Source organism: Poromitra crassiceps, assembly GCF_964638095.1.
Source record: "Poromitra crassiceps genome assembly, chromosome: 8".
NCBI lineage: Eukaryota > Metazoa > Chordata > Actinopteri > Beryciformes > Melamphaidae > Poromitra > Poromitra crassiceps.
The window spans coordinates 6,537,385-6,564,770 of NC_139629.1; the positions used below are offsets into that span (position 1 = coordinate 6,537,385).

Sequence of the window (27,386 nt, forward strand, 5' to 3'; positions counted from 1 at the left end):
GTCCCCTCTCAAATGATGCTCCAACCACAGAAATAATTCATATGGCACAGCTTAGATATGCATCATTAAAAATTTGATGAAGGGGCCGTCGGCTCATCATTCCACACCTATCATACTTGTTAATGAAAATAAATTATTCATGCTGATATCAGATGACATGAACCCGCCTTATATCACCACAAACAACATGCTTTTGGACACCGGGACTGCAAGGACATGGGGGAGGCAGAGAACATGAGAGAGAGAGAGAGAGAGAGAGAGAGAGAGAGAGAGAGAGAGAGAGAGAAGGGCGGTGTGTGTGTGGGGGGGGGGGGTTCTGTTTTGTTCCAGAACTCTTTAGCTCTGCTGGTCTGGTTCCCCACCAAGACCTGTCAAGGACCCTCATAAGTTCATCAAAGATGAAAACCTGCTTTCCATTTGAAAGGACAGACCCAGGATACTAACACAGCTCTTGAATTAAACAAAAGCACTAATCATGCATAAGACAAGCATGTGAGGGTTATAAAACCTAGATGAATATATGAATATCAATAAAGAGACAGGGAGATATGGGGTTTCCATACGTGTTGACAAATGAACCCCCTTTCTTTGCCCAGGATAAATTCAAGAACCATGCAACTGTTGTGTCTGATCCATGCAGAACTGATTCAACATGAAATATGATTGAATACACAAAATAGGAGCTTGTTTTAGGGACAAATACTGTGTTCAAATGCCAGTCTTAACTATTGCAAAGAGAAATCAGCGCAACAGCAAAGTACTGTTATGGAAATTAAGCATTTTACTACAACCATTGATTAAAGTTATTAGTGTCAAACACTTTGGGAAAACAAAATTATTTGTGTTGCCCTTGCATGTTTCAAAGAAGCAAAGTGTTTCCAAAAATAACGTTACAGCTAAACAAAGCAAAGTGATTGTGTATGTAATATGTCATCGGACACACATGGCCAAACCTCTAAACAGGCGGACACAGTAATAATGTTGCATTTGGTCCAAGAAGTGAGCGAGTGTTCAAGCATTTAATTTGTCCTCCGTTGATCCGTTGATGATGTGGAGGACACTGAACCATTCAAGCTCAGTGAAATGTTGCAGATGAAAAAGAGCAGAGCAAAAAAGCTGCAGTGGAGCTGGTGGAATATAGCTTTCAAGTAGCTCAGTTGTTTGATGTGTTTAGTAGTGCATATGGCATTTCAAAACCAAAATGATGGTTGAAAAGCACATGAAATAAAAGGAAGCAAACCAATATGCTAGTCTAAAACTGAAAGCCACCATAGCAACAATAACACAGAGCTCAGAAGTTGCATTGTGGGCTAAATGTCCACTTAGCGGTTCTCACCGTGGGGGCCGGGGACCCACCAGTGGTCCTTCAGGGGGTCTGAAGGGGTATATACCCAGCAAATTGTTCAACTGCAGCATTATTTCAAGAAGTTAACACATTAGAGGAATTACTTTTTTGTCGTAGTTTCTCTGTTATCTCTCTACCTACAAACAATGTCAAGGAATTCTGGACAAAATAATATCTAACAATTAAAATATTCTCATTTGGGTCAGAGAGACAAAATCTCATCAAATGGTGGTCTGTGGCTCTAATGTGGACTAAATTAGGGGTCCTATAAACTGTATGCTGTAACCACCTAAAGATAAACGCCTGTCCAACACACACAGTATCCTATCCTACGATGCCTACTTCACATTTTGTAATCTAAAGCAAGCAAAATCACACAAGCAGTTCATCAATACACTGGTCCTTACATGTCTCCAGGTCCAGCAGGCTGTCAATCTCGGATAAGTAGCCGGCTATATCCTTGTGGTAATTCAATTCACTTGGTGTAAAGTGGCGTGGAAAGTGCGCCGCCGCTCATTGTTTGGCACATGGTGCAGCAGAGCTCAGCTCACCTGGCAAGGTGTTGCCACGGCGCTGCAGAGCCGTTCAACACTGCCCTCTGTCGGCCTGCAGCGACACAGCCCAGTCAACAAAGCCTTTCACCACCCTCCTCAACCCTCAACTTTAGAGAGCAGGCATTATTTCCTAATATCGGTATTATCCATCCCGAATCCCGATCAATAGTCTAGTCTGGACATTTTTGGGTGGATGTTAATTTTGATTTAGAATACAATGCACACAGAGTCGAGGTGTCTGCCATATTGGAATGAAAACTGAAAAGCAATATCCATCCAAGTATAAGCTCATGAAGAATGACAATGAGCTGATGTGGTGTTTTCATGCAGAAATAATCCAGCAAACTTTTGCCAGGATATGGGTAGCCTAAAAAGTGCGCAATCACGGCGCATTCCGCGCAAAAATCAAAATTGCTATTGGAATTAATATGCAAGGTCATGATGGCTAATCTAAAGTCTGACAACTGTCACAAAAGTAGGGCCATACATGAGTTGTTTCACATGACATTATGAATTAATCGCAAATTACCACAATACATTTTGGATAAAATGTCATGGAAAATCACAGTGCTAATAAGAAATATCAAATAGGCTAAATTGAACATGAGATAGCCTACTAGGCTATATGATCACTCTGGATACCGTACACTGCGTACAGACTTTATACTTTTTTTTTGTAAATTGACATCCGCCCCAATGTGGCAGCATGCAGCACAAAGTAACCTAGCGGTAAGTTAGAAACGGTATGTGGCAGACGCAGGCAGCTCTGCAGCCCACAAATGCTCCTCTGATCCTGGGATGAAACGTGAGTGGAAAGTAAAACCGGGGTGGCATAAAGGAACTGCTAAACTGCTCTGAATAACACATGCAAGCAATATTAGCGGGGCAAATATTCACGCCACCTGAAATATTCAAAGTGGACACGGAATGGGAAGAAAGCTTGTCTGCATGTGGCACACTGACTGACAATTCGAAATGAAAATCTCCACATTGTTCAAACCCCGTTGTAAAAACGGTTTGGGGGAAAAGAAAAGAAAACGGACAGCACACACAGCATGGCTGAATAAAGCTTTCGAATCCCATAGGTAGCGTATTGCTTACAGATTAAAATGGATTTAATCTATTTTAATACGAATATTATTTGAAGCCATTATTTTTATTTTGTAAAATAACATCCTACATTTCCAATCACAGCGCACCAATAAAATCCAAAGTCGGATAACACAGCGTTAAACTGGTGGGCAACGCACAAATGGTCTCTTTTTTCATCATTCAAGTCTTTTGTCAAAGAAAAAGTAAATCATTTTACCTTTCGAGATGTTTGCAATCCCCAAGTTGATGAAACCGCCTGGGAGAAACGTGGAGAAATTAGACGCGCACTCTAGTTGCACAGATAAATAGCCTAATAAGAGGTAATTCGCCCAAAGTGTTGTATCCTCAGCAGCAGCAGCCGTGTGTCTCTCGGAGCGACCTGCAGCGGACAACTGCGCTCTCTCCGTGCGCGTCGGACGAGACCACCGGGATGGGAGGGGGAGGGGGGGGGGGGGCATGGGGCATGCAATGGAAGTAGGCAACTACGCATGAACATCGAGGAGAACTCGGCTGTCGAGTGTCGTCGCAACAGTGCGTCCGTCCAGCCAAAGCAACGCAGTTTTCTGAATGAGTCACACTAGTGGGCCTGGGAATGATTTTTTTCATCGACTTCCCAGAAGACAGACAATGGTTTTGTCCGCTTAGGGCAGATGTGTTGTTTTGCTGCTCTGTTTGAGTATAGGCTTAAAAACAAACTGAAGGCTACAAACATGTATTACTCCACTGAAAGACTCGAAACATTCTATTCTATTCTATTCTATTCTATTCTATTCTATTCTATTCTATTCTATTCTATTCTAGTGTGACGTGGTATGCTTATGGTAAATTAACAGGTGGCTATTATTCAAGTCGGTGCATGAGGCAAAGTAATAGGCCTATCAATAAAATCCTAAAATACATTAGACATATCTGGAAGTGGTTCGAGCTGGTCCATGTTGTTGGAGGTTCAGGCTTGGGCTGGGCTGTCGTCCAATTTATAACATCTGATGATGTCACAATGTCCTGTCTATGACATCATCAGTGTCTGTCATAAATCACTGAGGACATCACTGATGACAGTACCGATTGCTCGAGTGACATCACTGATGACATCTTCAGAATCAGAATCAGAATCGGAATCAGAATCACTTTTATTGCCACATTATGCAAGTTACATACAAGGAATTTGTCTTAGTGTCTGTATGCAGCGTAGCGGTCACATCATACAGAGATAAGAAGTAGGGAGATAACTAAAGACAATCGCAAAGTTGCAAGTGCAATCACATCAAATCAATCGAGTCAGTACAATATGTAGGCTACATGAGTGGTGAAGTGTTCTGTGGATGATAAATATAAATTTATGTTGGATTTACATGAGATTTACAGACTGAGTTAAATAGATGTTAAATAGGCAGTGGATTTACATGAATTTACAGTCAGAGTTGAATAAGAGTTTACATTGAATCTACATGAAATTTACAGGCTAAGTTAAATAGGCATTAATGTGCAGGGAATTTACATGAATTTACAGTCCCACTTAGACAGGCATTAAATTAGATACAGTATGAGTTCCAGTTTTATGGGGGGGGGGGGGGGGGTTCAGTTGAGTTTAGGAGGAGGTAGTGAGTTTGTGTGTGTGTGTGTGTGGGGGGGGGGGGGTGGTGTTGGTGAGGCCCTTAATTGGCGGAAGGGGTTTCCGGGCCTTGTTGGTGAGGCTGATGGCGGTTGGGAAGAAGCTGGTCTTGTGGCGGGTGGTTCTGGTCTGACTTGACTTGACTTGACTTGACTTGACTTGGTCTTGGCAGACCATCATCGAGTATTTCGAGTACTGATGATGTCACAATAGCTCTGTGAGTGTGAAGGCCTATCGCTGTAGCACCCCATCGTGGGCACATTTCCCCCCCACAAGATTCATTCCAGACCCTTGAAAAGTGTTTTGGCAAATTTTGGAGGCGATCAGAGCCTTGCAAACAAACAAACAAACAAAGAGACAGACAGCTCTCCAATAGCGGTAGAATGTGTGTGTGTGTGTATGTGTGTGTGTGTGTGTGTGTATATATATATATATATATATATATATATATATATATATATATATATATATATATATATATATATACCGGTATATAACGTACTACTACACCAGTTAGACACCACTTAAGATTACAATTAGTCTAAACTCTATTGCACAAATTAAAAAGGAAGCCTATAAACTAAATAGGTTCATGTCATACCACACTTCTATTCTATTCTATTCTATTCTATTCTATTCTATTCTATTCTATTCTATTTCAGATAAATAATCATGCACAATGCTCTTTCTATCGCAATACAATGAGAGGTATCGCTGTATTGCAGCCGACGGGCGCGAGATTCCAACTCGTTCCAACGTCGTTTCAAAACTACACTTCCCAGGGAGCCTTGCGCCGTGGCCAAGGATCTGTGGAAAACCGATTGCGCCTGCGCATCCAGACGTGGCAACGGCATCATGGCCTCTTGGAACCGCTACGGGAGTCGGATGAGAGAGGCAAAAATGTACATATTGTTGCTGCTGGTGAGTCCTAACATATCCTCTGTTGTCATGTAGCCTGGTAGCGAGGCGGGGAGCCGCGTTGTTTGGATCTGTGTGTCGGCGTTGTTGCGCTCGTGCTTTTGGGAATCTGGGAGGAATCCCAATCGGTCTTCTTCACCGCTTCTTCAAGCCGTGCAGGAGGCAAAGTTGACAGCCCTTGACTGAACTTGCTTGCTTAAATTTAGCCTCCAAAACAAGCGAGCGGTGGTTATCTGTGGCGCGGGCAAAGTCGAGCAGCCTGTTTATTGAATAATGGTGTTCTTGTTTTGAGTTGGTCTAACGTGAATGACACGCATTGAGCGAACAGGGCATTCTGCTATCGCCTGTGTGTGTGTGCATAAGACTACACGGTGCCTCCCCAGTGTAGGTATTCTGCTATTACATCAAGGGCAGCCGGGGAACTGGAAAAGTCAGAACATCCAGGCCTCATGAGGAGGACGCTTCTACACTTTGATGTGTTTGAGGTTATTATTACATTATTTTTTAAACGCCCTGTCCTTTGGTCCCATACATACATACATACGGATATCCACCTGTTATGATGTTGTTGTTGTTGTTGTTGTTGCTGCTGAGCTGATTACATAAATTGTGGCATTGATCCAATCATCTGTAAACTTAGCTAAGAACTGGAAACTCACGGCTCGACACAGTAGCTGTGAGTGAACCGCACAAAATGCTTTGGTAATTGGTGGGTGTGGCATGTTGCGCTATGTAGGCCATGTGTATGTAGTAGAAAATGCCCTTTGGAGGCTAGTGTACAATAGGCTGCCGTATGTCATATGACAGTCATCCATTCCTGAAGATTAAGCAACATGCAGTAGCCTGCAGTGTTCGCTGAATGACGAATAATATCTATTGGCACGCTTAACTCATTGAGTGCCAGCCACTTTTGGAGAACGGACGCTCCCAGTGCCAGAGTTTTCAGAGCGTTTTCAGTGATTTCTCGAGGCCCACAGAATATTGTGTGATATTACTATGTAAACACCGAACACGCACAAAGAACGAGCTGGCTCTATTGTATCATCAGCAAAAAAAAGTGTATTGATACCATTTTCCGTTCTTTAGTTATGAGCCGGAGAAGATAGGTCGTTTTGAGCAAATACAGGCGTTTCAAATTATTAGCTGAGATATTCCGCCTTTTGTGAAATGAAGCATTTCAAGCACATTCACGGACTCTGAAGATAATATTTTCTGATGTAGTGACCTGGTGTAGTTGTGTGATGCCCTGCGTGCCCCACCCCCCTCTCCCCCCCCTCCCCCCCCTCCCCCCCTCAACTGCAAACTCCTCCCTCCCCACACTAACACACAGCCACTCTATTTTCGGAGCGCTCCGTGCCTCCGTTTTGTTCGTTTCTGGCGGCTAATCGTGTGGATAAACTATGCAGACAGACAGACAGAGGCAGAGGGGCTCAGTTGTGTGCGCGGATTGACTTCTGTTCGCAGCCAACGTCAGCTCCCGACAGAGCAATCTATATGGCTCTGGCTGCAGCATGCATCGGTTTCTCTTTGATCACGGCTTTTTCCAGCTGTTTTCGGGACCTTTCTGTAATCTGGAGAGCACTGTCGCCACCTAATGAGTCCGTAAAATAGGTTATAGACCTCCAATAGCTACAATATTTGTACAGGAGATGCAGAAGGCTTTGATCGACGTCCCACCGTCAAAAAACGCATTGGACGTCGAAAGACGTCCTTGGCACTCTACGTCACTATTTAATTGGACGTCGAAAGACGTCCTTGGCACTCAATGAGTTGAAAGCCATCTGTTTACATGTTGTACATGTTCCTGCTACTGTACTAACATTGCTGTCACTCGGTCCAGTGTGGTGAAAACTGATATAGACCTTTCCTGCTCCACATCCTGCTGTAGCAGTCTTTGCAAACAAGGGTGTTGCTGTGTGTGTGTGTGTGTGTGTGTGTGTGTGTGTGTGTGTGTGTGTGTGTGTGTGTGTGTGTGTGTGTGTGTGTGTGTGTGTGTGTGTCCAGTGTTCCCTGTGTGTGTTTGTTTAGAGGTGGGCGATATGGCAAAAATATATCGCCAAAAATAATTCCAGGCAGGATCCCGATCCACGATCTTATCACGTTTCTTTTTCATGTTGGTTAAAGACTATTTGGCAAGTTACTGAGTGACGGAGAAACGTACATTAGCTTTATTTACATAATCAAGAGCCATAAAGCAGTCTTAAATGAATGTATTTATTTAGCCTACACATATCTCTGCAAAGAGAGACAAAGAGACTGCGGCCCTGTCATGAAAGCTTACAGGTTTACAGTAAGGATTTATGGAGGAACAGAACCTTTTATAGCTCTGTTCTGGTACAATCTGTATGTTTTGACTACACACTGGTAACAGAAAAACAAGAGTGCAGTAGACTGGAACTGTAGAGCAGTTCGGTCGGCGCGAGTGTGTGTGTGTGTGTGTGTGTGTGTGTGTGTGTGTGTGTGTGTGTGGTGTCTGTGTGTTGGATTTATGTGTGTATTTATGATTAATAACTACGTGTAACTTCTTTATGGCTATTGATTATGTAAATAAAGCTAATGTACGTTTCATTTTCTTGGTCACTGAGTATAACTAGAGCTGGGCGCAGTGGGCGGTATGGATCAATAATCATATCTTTGTATTTTTAGGCTGAATAGCGATATATATCTTGGTATTTCGTATGAAGTGGGCTAAATGTTCAGTTGTAAGTCAAAGCCACATGTCACAAGTACTTATATTCAAACAAGACGGATCAAAATAAAATGCAAAGAAAGGGTTTCCTTCCCTGACTAATATTGACTTTCACAAAATATTGACACAATGAGATTTTTGTGCGTGTGGGCCTTTAAATCCAGGATAACGCTATCCAAAATCCAAGACGATATCTCGTCTCATTATATCACAATCTCGATATAATATCACTATATTGCCCTGCCTTAGTGTGTGTGTGTGTGTGTGTGTGTGTGTGTGTGTGTGTGTGTGTGTGTGTGTGTGTGTGTGTGTGTGTGTGTGTGTGTGTGTGTGTGTGTGTGTGCGCGTGCGTGTGTGTGCGTGTGTGTGTGAGGAGACATGGCAGTTGGGGCTGGTAGGGAGGCTGTGAGGTCAGGCAGCAGTGTGCCGTACGGTAGTCGCTCCGCATACTACATAAATTAGTCTGTGCCGCGCCACAGCTGGTATTCGAGGGCGGGTCTAGGGGACGTTGAAATTGAATGAGTGACAGGTCGTAGCACCAACGAGAGAGGGGTTCGAAAAAAAATTGGATGCGCCTCCCGTGCCGTCACTGATCGCAAAGTCATTGCTGATTATTTGAAGGGTGAATCCACCACTCGCCAATCACCGGCCAAGTGAACGGGTCACTTCCGAGACCAGTATGCTGAGAGGAGTGTCCCCCAGACCCAGAGAGAGAGAGCCCTGCAGCATGCAGTAACGTAGTGTATCATCAGCGTAAGAACCCTCATGGCTCTGGCATTCAGACTAGGGGTATGGAGGTAATTCCCCCAGGAAGCGACAAACTGCTGCACCCTGTGTTGAGGGCAGCTGGCGATGCTGTTGCTGTTGTGGTAAAACCTTGCTCACTCACTTATACGATCACACTTGTAATTCATCAGGAAGTGAAAGAGCATTCAAATTACCAGAGTGCATTTTGAAGCCAGTCAGCAGCTTGTTTGATTGTTTTGTTTTGATTTGATTGGCTCACGGTCAGAGAGCGCGTCGTCTGGCCAGCAGGTAGTCTGGACCTGGGCCATCAGCCTCGGAGTTGCGCATCCTGTGTAGAGAGAGTTGATACGGAACCAGTCTGCTGCTCCTAAAAAAAAAACACAATTTCGCTCTGAAAACCCTCCCATAAACCAAAATAAATGCAATGTGAATTATTAGATACAGATACATATTTATATGCCCATATGAAATCTGTTTCATTTTTTTCCAAATTCTGTTTTATTCAATTACATTTTTCCCACTTTAATTTGAATGTAGTTGTTAGGGTGTGTGTGTGTGTGTGTGTGTGAAATCCAAGTTGTGAGGTGAAGTAAGCGTCCCACGCAAGACCGACCCCCCTCTCAAAACACCCCATTCAAAAAGGGAGTCTTTCCTCTCGGCCGATTTTAACAATGATGAAATCATTTAGGTTGCTACAATAATTAGGTCTACTTTTTTTTTTCAATAATATTTTTATTCAATTTTAAATTTTACAAGACAAGACAACGACAAAGACAAAAAACAAAAACAAAAAGACAGGGCAGCTCAAACACTTCACAAGTTAGCAAAGACATAGATGTGGACAACAGTAAAGGAAAGGATGGACAAATGAATGAGAATACAATAAAATAAATTAAATTAAATTAGATGTACAAGGCAAAAGGCAATAATCAGGTGGCAATATCACTTCGGTTGAGGTATCCAATAGTCAGTGTCTCTGCTAGGTTAGGTTCCCACACTTTATAAAAGACATCGGTTGTTGAGTGCAGCATACATGTCATGAACTCCAGAGGCATAAGTTGCATAATTATCTGGTGCCAGTTCCTCTTTGTTGGAGGTTTGTCTTTAATCCAAAATAAAATAATATTTTTTCTAGCAGCAAAAGTTAATAAATTAAATAGCCGTTTGTGATGTTTATAAACAAGTTTCTTATGGGGAAGACCAAGAATAAGGCTGACAGGGTCTGGGTCCAACTCCACACCAAAGATGACACTCAACTGCTGCACTATGTCTGACCAGTATCGTTCTATCTTAGGACATGACCATATGCAGTGAGTGTAGATTAGGTCTACTTTTGATTTTGATTAGTAGGCCTACTTTGATCAATTTCAGACAGATTATGGAAAATTCTGCAATAGTCCATGTTTTACAGTTGATTCCATTTGTATTTGCAAATTCCATGATTCCGTCCGATTTTTCTGCATTGTGGAAATAAGACGGTTTTCACTAGGGATGGGCATCGAATTTCGAATTTTCGAATAATCGTTGTTATTATCAAGGTCGACTTTTATTATTGAAATTCGAAATTCGAAAAAAAAAAAAAAAAAAAATTTTTTTGAGTGAAATGTTGCATTGTCTCCCCTGATTCTAAGTATAGTCAAATCGCTTGGTTTGAGCAAGTAAAACCATTTTTATAAGCCTTTTAAGCAAGGTTTATGGAAAAATGAATGGCGGATGAAATCCCATGAAGAGGGAGAGGGGGTGACTTTGGCACCCCTTTGGCACTCAGACCTGAGCCTACTAAATATTTAATGAACCACTCATGATTGTCAAAACTGTTTTTTATTTTCGAAAATGTCAATGTCATGTAACATGTTCTTTACTTCAGTGGTGCAATGCTTGTTTGAGCTAAAAATCCACAGCAGAAGCTTTTTATATTAATTAATAAAGCCGTAGACTTAGAATCAGGGGAGACAATGCAACATTTCACTCACAAAAAAAAAAAAAGAAAAAAAAAAAAGAAAAAACATTTTTAATTTTTTTTACATTTTTATTTTTATTTTCGAATTTCGAATTAAATTCGAATTTGGCCAGCGAATTTCGAATAGTGTTTTTGCTAGAAATGCCCATCCCTAGTTTTCACGGAATGGTCAGTCCTCCACCTTTATGTTTTTTTTCTTTTCTGTCCATAGCAAACACTACAACAGGAAGTGAGCTGGGCTTCAATTTAGAATATTTTTGTTGTCAAGTTAAAACGGTCTATAGCCCTATATATTTACCAGCCGCGACACCGTCGTTTTTTTTTTTTCACCTTATGAGTCTGAGTTGACGCGTTCGTATCTCTCTTCCCCATGACCGGCGGCAGGCATTTTACATGATAGTTTAGGCTAATGGATCGGAATCTACCTCTTTTCCCCCTCAGATATCCGATCCAGTGATTTTGGCTGGATCAGCTCCGATACCGATACCGAGTATCGGATCGGACCATCCCTACCCCAAACCTCCCATTCTCAGCAGGCCCAGTTGTCCTTTATAAAGGTTTCATTCCAAATCACTTTATATCCACGTCACAGCCTGAAATACTTTAAGGGTGCTTTCTCACTGGCGCCCCGGGACCGTTCGAGTGTGAACGTTGCGTACCGTTCCGTTCTGCGGGGAACCGTGACAGGATCCACTTGAAAAGGTGGTCTGGGGAGCGCTTTGGCATACCCGGGCACAGAACACTTGCGAGTGTGAAAGCCAACCGTTCCGAACCACATAGACAACAAACGGGCGACGATAAACTCCAGGCATAGTTGATGATAGGGATGCACGATATGGATTTTTAGAGCCGATACGATAACCAATAAATATATTCTTCTCGGCCGATAACCGATACGATTTAACCGATAATTATTACAATAAAAAAAATATATAATATAAAATATATAGCCTGGATGATTCAGTACGGCCTGATCACTCTTTAGCCTGGATGATTCAGTACTGCCTGAGAACTCTTTAGCCTGGATGATTCAGTACAGGCCTGAGAACTCTTTAGCCTGGATGATTCAGTACGGCCTGATCACTCTTTAGCCTGGATGATTCAGTACAGGTCTGAGAACTCTTTAGCCTGGATGATTCAGTACGGCCTGATCACTCTTTAGCCTGGATGATTCAGTACAGGTCTGAGAACTCTTTAGCCTGGATGATTCCGTACAGGTCTGAGAACTCTTTAGCCTGGATGATTCAGTACAGCCTGAGAACTCTTTAGCCTGGATGATTCAGTACGGCCTTAGGAACTCTTTAGCCTGGATGATTCAGTACAGGCCTGAGAACTCTTTAGCCTGGATGATTCAGTACTGCCTTAGGAACTCTTTAGCCTGGATGATTCAGTACTGCCTGAGAACTCTTTAGCCTGGATGATTCAGTACGGCCTTAGGAACTCTTTAGCCTGGATGATTCAGTACGGGCCTGAGAACTCTTTAGCCTGGATGATTCAGTACAGGCCTGAGAACTCTTTAGCCTGGATGATTCAGTACTGCCTTAGGAACTCTTTAGCCTGGATGATTCAGTACTGCCTGAGAACTCTTTAGCCTGGATGATTCAGTACGGCCTGAGAACTCTTTAGCCTGGATGATTCAGTACGGGCCTGAGAACTCTTTAGCCTGGATGATTCAGTACGGGCCTGAGAACTCTTTAGCCTGGATGATTCAGTACGGGCCTGAGAACTCTTTAGCCTGGATGGTTCAGTACGGCCTGGATGGTGTTTATGAAGCAGATTTGTCACACCAGATGGAGGGTATGGGCTCGCGGGCAGGAGCCGCCCGCCCGCTGCTTACTAAGCGCCACATTTTTTACAGCAACGTGACGGGAGTGACACACCTTTTGTGAGGAATAAGGAAGGTAGGCCCAGAATGGATTTCCTCAGTGTATTGACTCGGGAGTTCTCCCTGCACCGCCTAATGTAATTGGAAAACGCCACCTTCACTGAGCGATGGCGCACACGGGGTCGGGTGTGATCGATAGCCAAATTATTTGGGAGAGATTGGGATTTTGAGAGTGAATTCTGTTCATATGGGTCCCACACGCCCTTCTCTATTTGCCAGTTGACATTTAAGCTGTTGTCTTAACAGTGACCTTCAGGCAGGCAAGCTGGCAGCTTCTGTGCCATTTGAATGGAGCCCAAATGATTGGAACACCGCACATGTGCAACACTGTAGATCTGACCGGCTGATTTTCGCGTGATGCCTGTTTTGTACTCGTGCTGCTAACTAAGCTGAGATTAGATTCAAGTGTGGTCGAGCGTGGTTTGGCCGGTAGCCTTTTGCCTTCAGCCTTCTGCTGGTGTAGCTGGAGCAGACAATTGATTTTTAAGCAACGGCTTCAGAGCCACTGTGTATATACTGCAGGAGGCATAGTATGCTAAGGTAAGAAAAAAAAAAAGACAAATTGTTTTCTTTCTGCTTTGCATTCCGTCCTGTTTTAGCATGGGTAGCCATGCTAAAACATGCTAATACCTGTGTAACTGTGAGAGAGATTAGCAGCAGCAGTGTGTGGGCGGGCGGGCGCTCGTGTTTTACTGTTTAAAGTTGAAACCCCAGCGCGCCTCTTCCCTCGTGTCTCGTCTCCATCGATCTGCTCTGTAGCAGCGAGGCTGTCCCTCTCTGCACTGTGTGTTGTTGAGTCGATGGCGATAATGGGAGAAGACAGCGTTGGGAAGGTAGTAGTAACGCAGCAGCATTAGCATGCGGCTCACAGTCACGTCAGATGGCAGGAAGCCTTTGGAGCCATTATGGTACACGGCTCGCTGATTGTTAGCCAGTGATGGGGTTTCTCTCCTCCGTGCCAGCTGAGAGAGAGGGGAAGAGGTCAGCGCCAAAGCAAAGATCAAAGAGTTGCACCTTATATTTGACACAGTTAAGTTAAGTTCTCATCACTTGCCGTTACATTTTGCATTTGCCATTTATCATTCAAATGACAAAATTGCCTCCGGAAAGGGTTGAGCCACCCTGGAAATCTTAGTATTAGTATTTTAGTAGCCTGTGTATCGCGCTCCGTAATTGGCGGCAAACTCTGGTACTCTGGTTACATGGTCAACAGGCCTCTGTGATGCTTTCTCTAGTCAGTTATTCAATGTATGTCACTGAAAGTTCACACGCGCTTCAGTTGGAAGCATTGCATCGTATCACAGCCGTCACCAGTCAGCTTGACATTTCAGATGTGTGTGTGTGTGTGTGTGTGTGTGTGTGTGTGTGTGTGTGTGCACATGCCATACAGCGATCAGTATGCCGCAGAGATCTACCTGGGGGGGGGGGGGGGTCTAGACAACGCGGGCATAATGGCAACCTACAGTAGTATTAATGGTTTGTGTTTCTTTTAGGATAATGCACACAGCCAATATCATAAGCTACCATTTAGAACTGTGTAGTTGCTGCCGCTTTGGCCCAGTATTTTATTGGACAAGAGGCACCAGCGCAGCAAACATGTCACTGCTTCAGAGAGAGAGCTTCAGTAAGAGTCTTGTTCACTTTGCGTCATTCTAATCCTTCCAGGGGGGCAGCCAGCGAGGCGAGCACTGCGTTTCCTGTCTCAATAAATAAGTCTGCCTGGCTGCCATCTCCTCTCGTCTCCTTCTACTCTTGCCCCACCCCCCCCCACTCCCCTAACCACGCCCCTAACCACTCCAGGCCCACCGGAGGAGCATCACCTCGCCAGGTGTGGTTCCCATGGGTCACAAACCATATGCTGCTGTGCTGACACATCCTGTGTGCGGTGTTTATCTTGTCATCGCATCAACCTAATCTCCAATCAGACATCCACATCATGCAGAGACAACGTAATTATGCAGATAGACCCCCCACCAACCCCAATGAATAATTGCACAGTCTCAGTCTGGGACTTCACCTCAGACATTGGTGGAAGCTTTTATCCAAAAAGAAGCAGCATATTCTTAGTTTTTCGTAAGCCCCTCGCTTTCCCTCCCTGCATGTTTATTCAATCAATTTAGAAAGATGCTGATGATGAGTAAACTAAAGTGTTTGCATCCTGAGATTCCTGTCATACCCGCCTCAGAGGAGCATCCAGTCAGAGATGAGACATTTGAAAATGTGCCTGACAGGTGCTTGATTTCATTCCAGGTGATATCACTCATCCGCTGGGATCCGCTGACGGAGGTGTCTAATTTGGTGTCTAATTGAGTTATCTGTAGGGGACCGGGAGGAAAGCAGCCAGGACTTTGTAATGAATTGTGATAGGACCGAGGCGATTAGGATTAGGGCTGGGTATTGGCAAGGAGCTCACGATACGATACGTATCACGATACATGGGTCACGATACGATTGTATCACGATACATTGCGATACAATACATATTGCGATATGTTGCCAGTGTTTCCCCTAGAAACATTTTCAGGCCTGGAGGGATTTCGAAACGTACCTCGACCGCAACGGTGGGGGCCCTCGCTGGCGACGCTAAACTTTTAGCTAACCTGTTCACATCTAATGTATGTTCGCAATGGCATCCCAAGTATCATCATACTATTATGGGATGCGATGCGAACAGTTGTATTATGGGATGTGCTTTTCGCAGGCAACGACACGTTGATATGTTTTGGAACAGCGCTGCACGCTGGCACAATGCTCCTAAAAGCAAAATGCTTAATTGTTTTGAATGATTTGGCATCTTCTATTACTGTCAACACCAGTATTGCTGTATTCTAATAATATGCCATAAAGGTTTATTGAAATTTTGGGGAGAGCAGATTTTTTTTTTTTTTTTCTTTTCTTTTTTTTGCAATTCTTTTTCTCGTTGGCCTGGCGGGCCCGCCAGGCCTGTAGAATGGTAGGGGAAACACTGATTGCAATACTCTACATAATTTACTGAAAATAAAAAAATAGAGCTAAAAATACAACACACTGTAGTGTGTACCATCCAGGTAGTGTAATAATATGTACATCACTTTATATTGATAACTTAGTGGACAAATTGAGTCCAAAACTACTGTTACTGTGTTACTAGTCTCGCTAGCCAGCCTCTCTTCCCTTCCCTCAGAGAGTCTGGCGCTGCAGGTTTCCATTATGGGATTGCGAAAAAAATGCTCTGTTTGGGTAAACCAATCATCCTCGTCTTGGGCGGTGCTTAGCGTTAGTGCCCTTGGAAAATAGTTTTGGGGTGGAACTTGTGCCGAGCAGGCCTTCTTTATTGCACAATCCAAATTTTCTTCAAAACTTGCCATTTTCAGCGTGTAGCAACGAGTTAGCATGTAGGTTTCTGCCGTTAGCTTTCTACGCTAGCTAGTTAGCGTCGTTGTTTTCACATTCGGCGGCCAGGAGCATTACAGCGACACACATGGGAGCTCATTGACATGGTTGGAGCCAATGACAGAGCGTGTGACAGAGCTTGCAAGCGGGGGAGCGGATATCCTGCTGCCACCGAAACAGCCGCTCGAATGGGAGAGCAGCTTTAGAGCAGGGGCGGGCTGATCCCTGTTGCCTGTTTCCACGACGCCAGACTCTTTGAGGGAAGGGAAGAGAGGCTGGCTAGCGAGACTACTGTGTTACTGAACACACTGAAATAAAAAGTATTTTTATTGTGTCACCGGCTGTGCAAAAACAATTATATGGCGATATATCACGATATTTTTCTGAAATAGCGATACAGTATTGCGGAAATGCGATATACGTATCGATTTTATTGCACAGCCCTAATTAGAATGCTGTATGGTTTGAGAGGATTCATGCTTCTTTGGTTCTAGTGTAAGCTTCCCATGGAGGGCTTTTGTTTCTCACATTGGTGTGAGACATTCTCATAATAACATAACACCATAACACATAACACAACATTGACAGAATATTGTTATTGCATTTTTTTTGTTTTTCTTGTCATACAATTTTTTGAACTTTGAAATAGTTTAAAATATGATGAGAGAGAGAAAGAGTATACTGAAAGATTTTCACCAATATTGTTCTTGATTCATGGACACTTACCTGGAGCGCTAAACACCTTGTTTAGAAATCCAATTTGGATGCCCCTCTTTCTTAAACAATTAATTGCAGCTTCTGCAATTTGGATTTAATTTTTCAGCTCCAGACTCCGTGTGTTATTTCCAATTCTGAGCACCGGCCTAGAGGTGGGGGTAGGCAGCCCACTACTGCTGTGGCTCTTTTTAAATTCATGGTGCAGTGGATTACTGCATTGTTATTGCAAGCCTGTATCCTCCCTCATATTCAGAGTCTGAATTTAGACCACGTCTTACATGTTAAATGTCCCGACAATGTGAACGCACCATGTTGATGTTCGTTTACTAATGTGAAAAAGAACATTTTGAGTTGCTCTGTCTATTTTCAGAGACGTGGAAAAAGGCTCCGAAATCATTTCTGTAATTGGCGACAGATCGGCATTCCTTAGAAATAATTTAATAAAAATATGCAGTAGTGAAAACGTGTGATGGGTTGATCCCCCGGCCTATGCAATGCTTTACTGCTCACACAGCTTCCTCTGAAATCCGTAACTTGATTTCTACCTCTCTCTTGACACTCTTCACCCAGGTGAGGAGGACTGATGTATTTGTAACTGTTGTGTCTGTGTTTCGCCAGGTGTGGCTGCTGTCGGCGCTGGAGGCAGTGAAGGTGTCTCCTCTAATTGAGAAGGTCAGCGACCACAAAGACTTCAAGAAGCTCCTGAGGACCAGGACCAACGTTCTGGTGCTCTACACCAAGACAGGTTAGGGAAGACAGGCATCCACCCATATCCATTATTTGCTGGATAGGGCTATAGATTGTGTCTTAATGTCACAAAATCTCTAGATCATAACATATTTAAAAAAATAAATGTCTCTTTTCCATTACTTTTACATAATTATATATCAGTAGGTTTACAAAAATTACAACCAGTAAAGCATCTCCTGTTCTACCGTACCCATCATATAATAGCTTATATGATGCAGCTTCACAACTTTCAAAAAAACAGGCGCTGTACCATCTTTTTTAGGTTGTCTCTCGGTGGCTCAAATGTATTTATTTGGAAGAATCCAGAATGTGTCACTGCTTGAGAATGTGTGAATAATGTAGCATTTAGCATCTTTTGGACAGTCCCTCCCTGCCCTAACATCCTGTTTCAACTGGAAATGAGTCAAATGACAGACGCAAGACACCGTTGTTGAAATGCTGTTTTCTTGTGACATGAATTGTGCTTGAATATACTGTACACGTGGTTACGCCATAAGATCCACGCAGTTCAAACACAGAAATGGACATTTTCTCATAGCCAGTGGAAAAGACAGAAGTAGGCATGCGTTAAGGCTGCACGATTTATTTTGTAATTTCATTTTCATTTGCATATCCGTGTCGAGTAAGTGAAGAAGAGGAGTGCTCGTGGAAGGAGCGGCTCCATGAGGCGTCCTTCTTCTTCAGTGGCTGCGTAAACAAGCCCCTAAGCCCTCCATAAGCAGCAGAACGAAGGCTCTCAAAGCCCCACACATTTATTTGTTTCATAATTCATGGTCCATTTGAGCCCGTGTTAGGTCGTTGGATAAGGCTTCCACGTATCGAGTGCTGACGGTGATTGATAGCGTGCCGCGGCGTTAGCGTAGCATTCCTTCTCCGAAGAGGCCAGAGGTTCCCCCCTCCTCTTCTCGCAGGTTTCCCGCTGCGCTGCTTCACCTTCCCTCCCTACCAACCCGACCGCAACTTGACGCATGGCGCTCACTCAGCCTCTGACCTATCGCAGTCACTCACACCCCGGCTGAGTTCTGCTCTAGGCAAATGGGAAATGGGAAATGGACCGCATTTATATAGCGCTTTTCTAGTCTACCGACCACTCACAGCGCTTTACAACAACACATGCCTACATTCAACCGTTCACACACCAATGGCGGCAAGCTACCACGCGGGGTGTTGGCGCAACCATCGAGAGCAATTTGCTGCTCAGTATCTTGGCCCAGGACACTTCGACATGCTGACTGGAGAAAGCAGGGATCGAACCGCCGACCTTCTGATTGGTGGACGACCCGCTGTACCACCTCAGCCACAGCTGCCCCCAGTCAGTCAGTCAGCAGCAGCACCTAACCTTCATAATCAGGCCCATCAGAGACTCTGCTCCTCACTGCGTACAAAACTAATATCCGCTTGCATCGTGCTCCATACATGGTAATAATCTGACGCTGAACCTGCCACCAGATGTTTATGTTATGAACCCAGTGCAATGCAGCACCCCTGCTGGGAGTCATGGTACTGCCCCTAAATCTAAATATAGCCGTGGCCTAGGGCGCCCAGAGGAGTTGTTCTCTCTGCGCCGAGTAGAACACGTGTAGCTGGGGGGGGAGGCGGACATAAAAATGATGTATTGTGTTACACAAGGACTAGATATTACACCTTGTGTACTTTACTCTGAGGAATCCGCTTTGTTTGCCATATCTCAGAGAAATGCACTAATATTGCCGTGTGTTGTTGTAGCTGGTACAGTTTATTATGGAATAGGTTTATCTCGCTCTTGCGCTCCTTTCTCTCAACAGAGGAGGTAATTGTACAGCTAGGCTAAATTTCCCCTCTGACACGGTAGATTGTGCAACCCTTCCCCCGGCGTTCGTGACCTCTCTTACCCGTAAGAGTTTCACGATCCAGGAGAGCTTTTTAGAGTAGGAGCGTATTATTATGTGTGCTTCACTTGTACGCTAAAAGTCGTCCCGATTCGCCCATCGTGGAGATTTTGTGTCCGCTCATAATCCTCCCTACAGCCCTGCCTTTGCACACGCTATTGTAAGATGTTGAAAGGTGATGTAACTTTAGCCCCCCTCCCTAAAACCCATCCAATGAGAGGCAATTGAAGACACTGTCCCCCCCCCCCTTCCCCCCCCCCCCCCCTTCCCCCCACTAACCAAGTGATCCCTCTCTCTGTCACTGGCTATTGAACACCGCTGTAACTAGACCCTTCTTCCCCGCTCCCCCGTGTCTGACGTGACAGTGCCGCCTGTGTGTGGAGGTACGGGATCGTCCCGAGCCGCTGAATGCTTCTGCTAGCCCAGGCTTGACCCACGGGTATATTGTCTTGTTGTTCCGCAGCCACATCAGGGGACTCCCAGCTGAAGCTGCTGTCAGATGTGGCTCAGACAGTGAAGGGCCAGGGGACCATCGCCTGGGTCAACTGTGGGTAAGTGATCATGTTCTGTGACTTCTTCCCCCTCCCATCATGCCCCGGTGGCTTGCCATCTTCTTAAAGGGGACAGCTCACCCTAAAATCCAAAATACATACATTCCCTCTCACCTGTAGAGCTATTTATCCATCTATGTCGTTTTGTGTTGGTTGCCTGAGTTTTGGAGATATCGGCCGCAGAGTTTCTGCCTTCTCTCCAATACAATGGAACTGGATGGCACTCGGCTTGTGGTGCTCCAAGTGCCACATAAAAACATTTGATAAACTCAACAGCAATGTCTCTTTCCAGAAATCATGACCTTGTTACTCAAGATAATCCACAGACCTTGTTATGAGCAGTTTCATGGAGGAACTTTTTTTTTTGGACCGAACTACACCTGCTAGCTGCTAGCTAGTTCCTACATGAGACTGCAAAATAAAATAGTTCCTACATGAAACTGCTCACAACAAAATCTGTGCATTATCTTGAGTAACCGGGTCATGATTTCTGGAAAGAGAGACAATGCTGTTGAGTTTTTCAAATGTATTTTGTTGGTGCTTCGAGCACCACAAGCCGAGTGCCATCCAGTTCCATTGTATTCAAGAGAAGGCAGACATCTCTGTGGCCGATATCTCCAAAACTCAGGCAACTATCCCAAAACGATATAGGTGGATAAATAGCACTACAGGTGAGAGGGAAAATATGTATTTTGGGTTTTAGGGTGAGCTGTCCCTTTAACATTACAGCCTCCATTGTCCGAGGCATTTTCTGACAGGGGTCATAAAGTCTGCTCCCCTAAATCTCTCCGCTGTCTTCCATTCCATCCTGCACAATTGATGGCTTTTCCACCGGGCTTTATATGGCCTGCCCTGTTCCACTCCTCCTTTTGTAGAGGTGAAATTTGACAGGAGCACCGCTCGGTTATTGCAGCTATTGAAGAAGTGCTTGTAATAGGTCATATCTCTTGAATCATTTGAAACCCCCTTTGCTTGCTTTTCAATCACAGTCTGGGGCTGTACAGTATCTTCAAGTTGCTATCAAGGCTATTGTTCAATGCTGTGTTGCGTCTCCCTCCTCTAAAGGCCTGAGTAAAGCAAAGAGAATGGGTGATGCTTTGTGTCTTTCTTTCTGTGTGTGTGTGTGTGTGTGTGTGTGTGTGTGTGTGTGTGTGTGTGTGTGTGTGTGTGTGTGTTTTGTGCGTGCATGCATGTGTGTGTGTGTGTGTGTGTGTTTTGTGTGTGCATGTGTGTGTGTGTGTGTGTCTTTTTGGTTTTGCTTGTATGACTTCCTGGAGAAAGGGCAAAGTGTGTGTAAGCATCACTGATTACTATCAAGTATGTGGAAAACAGACTGTCCCTCTCTCCACTCGCCACCTCTGTCCCCTGGGAGGCAGTACAGCCACCTCTGTCCCCTGGGAGGCAGTACAGCCACCTCTGTCCCCTGGGAAGCAGTACAGCCACCTCTGTCCCCTGGGAAGCAGTACAGCCACCTCTGTCCCCTGGGAAGCAGTACAGCCACCTCTGTCCCCTGGGAAGCAGTACAGCCACCTCTGTCCCCTGGGAAGCAGTACAGCCACCTCTGTCCCCTGGGAAGCAGTACAGCCACCTCTGTCCCCTGGGAAGCAGTACAGCCACCTCTGTCCCCTGGGAAGCAGTACAGCCACCTCTGTCCCCTGGGAGGCAGTACAGCCACCTCTGTCCCCTGGGAGGCAGTACAGCCACCTCTGTCCCCTGGGAAGCAGTACAGCCACCTCTGTCCCCTGGGAAGCAGTACAGCCACCTCTGTCCCCTGGGAAGCAGTACAGCCACCTCTGTCCCCTGGGAAGCAGTACAGCCACCCCTGTCCCCTGGGAAGCAGTACAGCCACCTCTGTCCCCTGGGAGGCAGTACAGCCACCTCTGTCCCCTGGGAGGCAGTACAGCCACCTCTGTCCCCTGGGAAGCAGTACAGCCACCTCTGTCCCCTGGGAAGCAGTACAGCCACCTCTGTCCCCTGGGAGGCAGGACAGCCACCTCTGTCCCCTGGGAAGCAGTACAGCCACCTCTGTCCCCTGGGAAGCAGTACAGCCACCTCTGTCCCCTGGGAAGCAGTACAGCCACCTCTGTCCCCTGGGAGGCAGGACAGCCACCTCTGTCCCCTGGGAGGCAGTACAGCCACCTCTGTCCCCTGGGAAGCAGTACAGCCACCTCTGTCCCCTGGGAGGCAGGACAGCGACGTGGTTTCCCTGGGAGGCAGTACAGCCACCTCTGTCCCCTGGGAGGCAGTACAGCCACCTCTGTCCCCTGGGAAGCAGTACAGCCACCTCTGTCCCCTGGGAGGCAGGACAGCCACCTCTGTCCCCTGGGAGGCAGTACAGCCACCTCTGTCCCCTGGGAAGCAGTACAGCCACCTCTGTCCCCTGGGAGGCAGGACAGCGACGTGGTTTCCCTGGGAGGCAGTACAGCCACCTCTGTCCCCTGGGAGGCAGTACAGCCACCTCTGTCCCCTGGGAAGCAGTACAGCCACCTCTGTCCCCTGGGAGGCAGGACAGCCACCTCTGTCCCCTGGGAGGCAGTACAGCCACCTCTGTCCCCTGGGAAGCAGTACAGCCACCTCTGTCCCCTGGGAAGCAGTACAGCCACCTCTGTCCCCTGGGAAGCAGTACAGCCACCTCTGTCCCCTGGGAAGCAGGACAGCCACCTCTGTCCCCTGGGAGGCAGTACAGCCACCTCTGTCCCCTGGGAGGCAGTACAGCCACCTCTGTCCCCTGGGAGGCAGGACAGCGACGTGGTTTCCCTGGGAGGCAGTACAGCCACCTCTGTCCCCTGGGAGGCAGTACAGCCACCTCTGTCCCCTGGGAGGCAGTACAGCCACCTCTGTCCCCTGGGAGGCAGTACAGCACAAACACATGCCAGCAAACATCGTTGGGACAGCGACGTGGTTTCCCTGGACAGCGACGTGGTTTCCCTGGACAGCGACGTGGTTTCCCTGGCCAAAGATGGTTCCGGTTGGATTGCAAAAACTGCAACGTGGTTATGAGGCGGAGAGCCGGAGATGATGAGGGTGGCTTGAGCTCAGGAGGTAGAGCGGGTCGGCCAATGACGCAAGGGTTGGCGGTTCGAACCCCGCTCCCTCCCAGCTGCTGTCGTTGTGTCCTTGGGCAAGACACTTAACCCTCCTTGCTCCCGATGGTGTGTAGGCACCCTGCGTGGTAGCCTGCCGCCATTGGTGTATGAATGGGTGAATGTAGACTATCTACTGATTGTAAAGCGCTTTGGATAAAAGCGCTATATAAATGCAGGCCATTTACCATTTACCATGATGTCGTCGTTTCCACGTCCAATAATGGTCCACATTTGCATGCTCTCTTACAAACCATGCAAATGTTGATCATATTATTGATCTGAAAAAAGCAAATGCTTTGTTTTTTGTTGTTGGATAGTACGACATTTGATTGACAATTGAAAGTGAAATGGTTGTGATTAGGGGTGGGGCCGGGCTGATCCAATATCGGTATCGGGTGCCGATATTGGCACTAATTCTCGGATCGGAATCAGGGGGATTTTTTTTCTTCTTTTTTTTGCAATTCCAGTGTGGGCCGCACAGGGGGGCACTAGCCATAATTTGCCCATGTATAATAGTATCCTTCTTTGCCTTTGTATATTTTCTTAATTTTGTCTGCTTTTTGCAAGGTATATTTAAAAAAAGAAATCTTTAATTGGCCAAATCTTTGCCTATACTGTATATTCAAGAAAAATATTGGTATCGGCATAATATCGGTATCGGCAGATTCCAAATTCAGGTATCGGAATCGGATCGGAAGTGAAAAAATGTGGATCGGTGCATCCCCAGTTGTGATCAGACGGCCATTGTGATGTGAAACGCGACACTCGCTGTAAACGTTGTAAATATGCGATAGAATTTATTTTCAACGTGCCAGAAGTTGCTTCACCAAAGAGATAACTTGCTTGGTTAGTTGCTGCGTTGGCACACGGGAGGGCCAGGTTCAAGCCCACGTTGGGGTGTCCGTTTCATTAAATTTTTTAAATGTATCATAAATTGTTAATCTGGACATATGGGATGTACTGTATAAAGCTGCTGAATGCACACTGTGTACATAGTAGGGCTGGGACGGATCACGGATAATCCGTGACCCGTACGGATCAGCCCCCACGGTTCGGCACACGGTTGGGAACGTCGTGGTCCGCGGACCCCCCCCCCCCCCCCCTTTCATTTCATTTAACGTTTAACGTTAGTGTATGAGAACGCCTGCAGCGCAGCCAGACACAGACAGGCATCATCATGGCAAGCACAAGTGAGCTTCCTCATCCCTTCGCTGTAAAGTCTCTCTGAAGGCTGTGGCTAGTGGCTACTAAAGACAGCAAACTTATTTCAACACCTCTGAAAAAGCACAGGAATGCGAGCAGCGTGTTGCGGGCTCCACAAGATAAGGAGAGCACAACACACACACACGCGCACACGTTTCACAAACACATTATCACCGGACGGTGAAATGTTGCCTTGGACACATAACAACAAAACAACACGTGGGGCCACCGAGTAGCATAACGTAGCATCAACGTTATGTTTCCAGACTCACCCGGTCTGGTCTGTACCCGTGTCATGTGACTACGTTAGCAAGCAACAGGCAGGAAGTTAGGCGCAGTGCCACCTAAAACAGGAAACTGGGTTGTTTTGCCTTCAGAGTAAAAGCATAAATTGTGTCATGAGAAAAAAATATTTTTTGAGCTGTGCAGGGCAACAAATGGTTAGAGAAGTATAATAGTATTAAAAATTCAAATCGAAAATCTAATTTTGAGAGAAAAAATCTGATATAGCCTATTTTTTTTTTTTTTGCTGATCCGAAAAATCCGTGATCCGTGGCTCAAAATCCGTCACGCGATCCGATCCGTGGGTTTTCTGATCCGTCCCAGCCCTAGTACATAGACCTAGCATAATAGCTAAATAGGCCCGTCTGTGGTAACGTCATATACGTTGCGGCCCAACCTCCAATTTGGAACTAGTTCTGAACCATTTAAACAACGATCATTCAACTTGTAAATGTTTGCTGGGACCTGTCACCTATCTGTCTGCAGTACATCCATCTCCAGCCCACACTCTGGAGCTGTTTGCATTAAGCAGACACCAGATACTCCCGAGGCACCCGCAGGAACTGTCTTTCCCTAAGCACAACTTTGCTTGGCTCCCTACTGATCTGACATTGATGTTTTCTTTCTGCCATTCCTGCTTCTCAGTCCCAGTGATGTATTTATTTTTATTCTGTCTACCCATCAACCACATGAACCAGTCTTCTTCACCGGAGAGGAAAGAACGTGTCAAAAACAGGAAACCGTAAAGAAGTCTGTATCTCCCCTCTTGACGCCTGGCGCTCATCGCGGCGCTCGCAACCTCTCTCAAGCTTGTCCGCGACAGAAGCCCTGATGGGACAAAAAGGAAAAGGGAGTCCCAACTCAAACCAACATCAAGGAGTTGTCACAAGTGTTGTTGTTTTTTCTCTCTTTTGAAAGACCCGCCGTGATACATGTCCTTTTTTTTCTTTCTCCGTTTACTTTTGGACTCGGTTTCCATTTTGTCCGGGTGAATATATGCTGTCATCGCTCTTCTCCTCCTCCTTTATGCTACTGTGTGTAGCTAGCTAGCGCTAAGTAGAGATTTATCGCGAGCGAAACACACAGCGCCAAGTTCCCGCCAGGGGAGCTCGAGTGAGCCGGGTTCATCGCTGCAGGACGCAGTGATCCGGTGCCAGACCTCTGTAGCGAAAGCATTGTGCTATTTGGCGTGTTTTTCCTCCACCCATCTCAAATGGACCAGCTCCAAAGCAAAGCTCCAGCTCAGAGCTCCACGGTGGACAGAGAGGGGGAGAGAGAGCGCTGCCATGCACAGCGTGAGAACGCTCAGCCCTGCCAGGGGGAAGAGGGCCACAGAGGCCAGGATGACACACTCTGAACAGATGACAGGGACCTGAGGGCCGGCCAACCGGGATCCACCAGGGGGATTAGATGATCTCATACAGGAAGTGGAGTAAGGGACTTGTTCTGGGCCGGGGGGGGGGGGGGCAGCCTGCTGCGATTCCTCTGGACACGTAAAGCGCATGGCGGCCAACTGAGCAGCTATAACAAGTATGATCCTGGCTGCTGCTCAGCGGGCAGAGTGTGGCACGACAAGCCACCACAAGGAGAATGTTGCGCTCACACCAAGAGGCGAAATCGCGTTACTCGCTCGAGTTTGACCGCGCAAGTTGCTCGCTCGCCAACGTTGACAAAATGTCAACCCAGGCGAATGGGGCGAATTTCGCTTGATTTGTGCCGCCCGCAACAAATGTCCTGTAGGCTTCATCATCCTCATTGCATTAAGAATCCGGCATGTCCAAAGTCCGGCCTGGGGGGCCAATTGCAACCGATTTTATTGTATTGTCACATGATCTGATCTGGCCCCCCATTCAAAACGGTTTGGACATCATTACTCAAAGTATTGACTTTTTATTTATTTTGCATTTATTGGCCTGTTTTTTGTTTACTTTCTGTTTACTTTCTCTTATCAGTACTTGATTGGCCTTGGCTCGTGCTGCTGAAGGGCAGATCAAAGCTTTCTCTCTGCACCTCATCTGTTTGTCAGCACCCTCTAACCTCCCATCACACTTTGCCTCTCTCCTCCACCTCTCCTCCACCTCTCCTCCACCTTTCCTCCACCTCTCCTCCACCTTTCCTCCACCTCTCCTCTCACCCACCATAGACCTCCTGCAGACTACAGAGTGGGCTTGTCTCACCCACCATAGACCTCCTGCAGACTACAGAGTGGGCTTGTCTCACCCACCATAGACCTCCTGCAGACTACAGAGTGGGCTTGTCTCACCCACCATAGACCTGCAGACTACAGAGTGGGCTTGTCTCACCCACCATAGACCTCCTGCAGACTACAGAGTGGGCTTGTCTCACCCACCATAGACCTCCTGCAGACTACAGAGTGGGCTTGTCTCACTCACCATAGACCTCCTGCAGACTACAGAGTGGGCTTGTCTCACCCACCATAGACCTGCAGACTAAAGAGTGGGCTTGTCTCACCCACCATAGACCTCCTGCAGACTACAGAGTGGGCTTGTCTCACCCACCATAGACCCCCTGCAGACTACAGAGTGGGCTTGTCTCACCCACCATAGACCTCCTGCAGACTACAGAGTGGGCTTGTCTCACCCACCATAGACCCCCTACAGACTACAGAGTGGGCTTGTCTCACCCACCATAGACCCCCTACAGACTACAGAGTGGGCTTGTCTCACCCACCATAGACCTCCTGCAGACTACAGAGTGGGCTTGTCTCACCCACCATAGACCTCCTGCAGACTAC

General features: G+C 46.1%; 1 protein-coding gene across 1 annotated transcript in view; it reads left to right on the top strand.

Annotated features, from left to right (window-relative positions):
• Nucleotides 1-5,428: 5,428 nt before the first annotated feature.
• Nucleotides 5,429-27,386, top strand: part of pdia5 (protein disulfide isomerase family A, member 5) — an 82,781-nt gene continuing 60,823 nt past the window's right edge. The window contains exons 1-3 of the mRNA XM_083641488.1: nucleotides 5,429-5,524; nucleotides 17,510-17,636; nucleotides 19,973-20,060. Coding sequence (XP_083497614.1) covers nucleotides 5,459-5,524; nucleotides 17,510-17,636; nucleotides 19,973-20,060 — 281 coding nt within the window. The 5' untranslated portion in view covers nucleotides 5,429-5,458. The remainder of the gene's footprint in view (nucleotides 5,525-17,509; nucleotides 17,637-19,972; nucleotides 20,061-27,386) is intronic.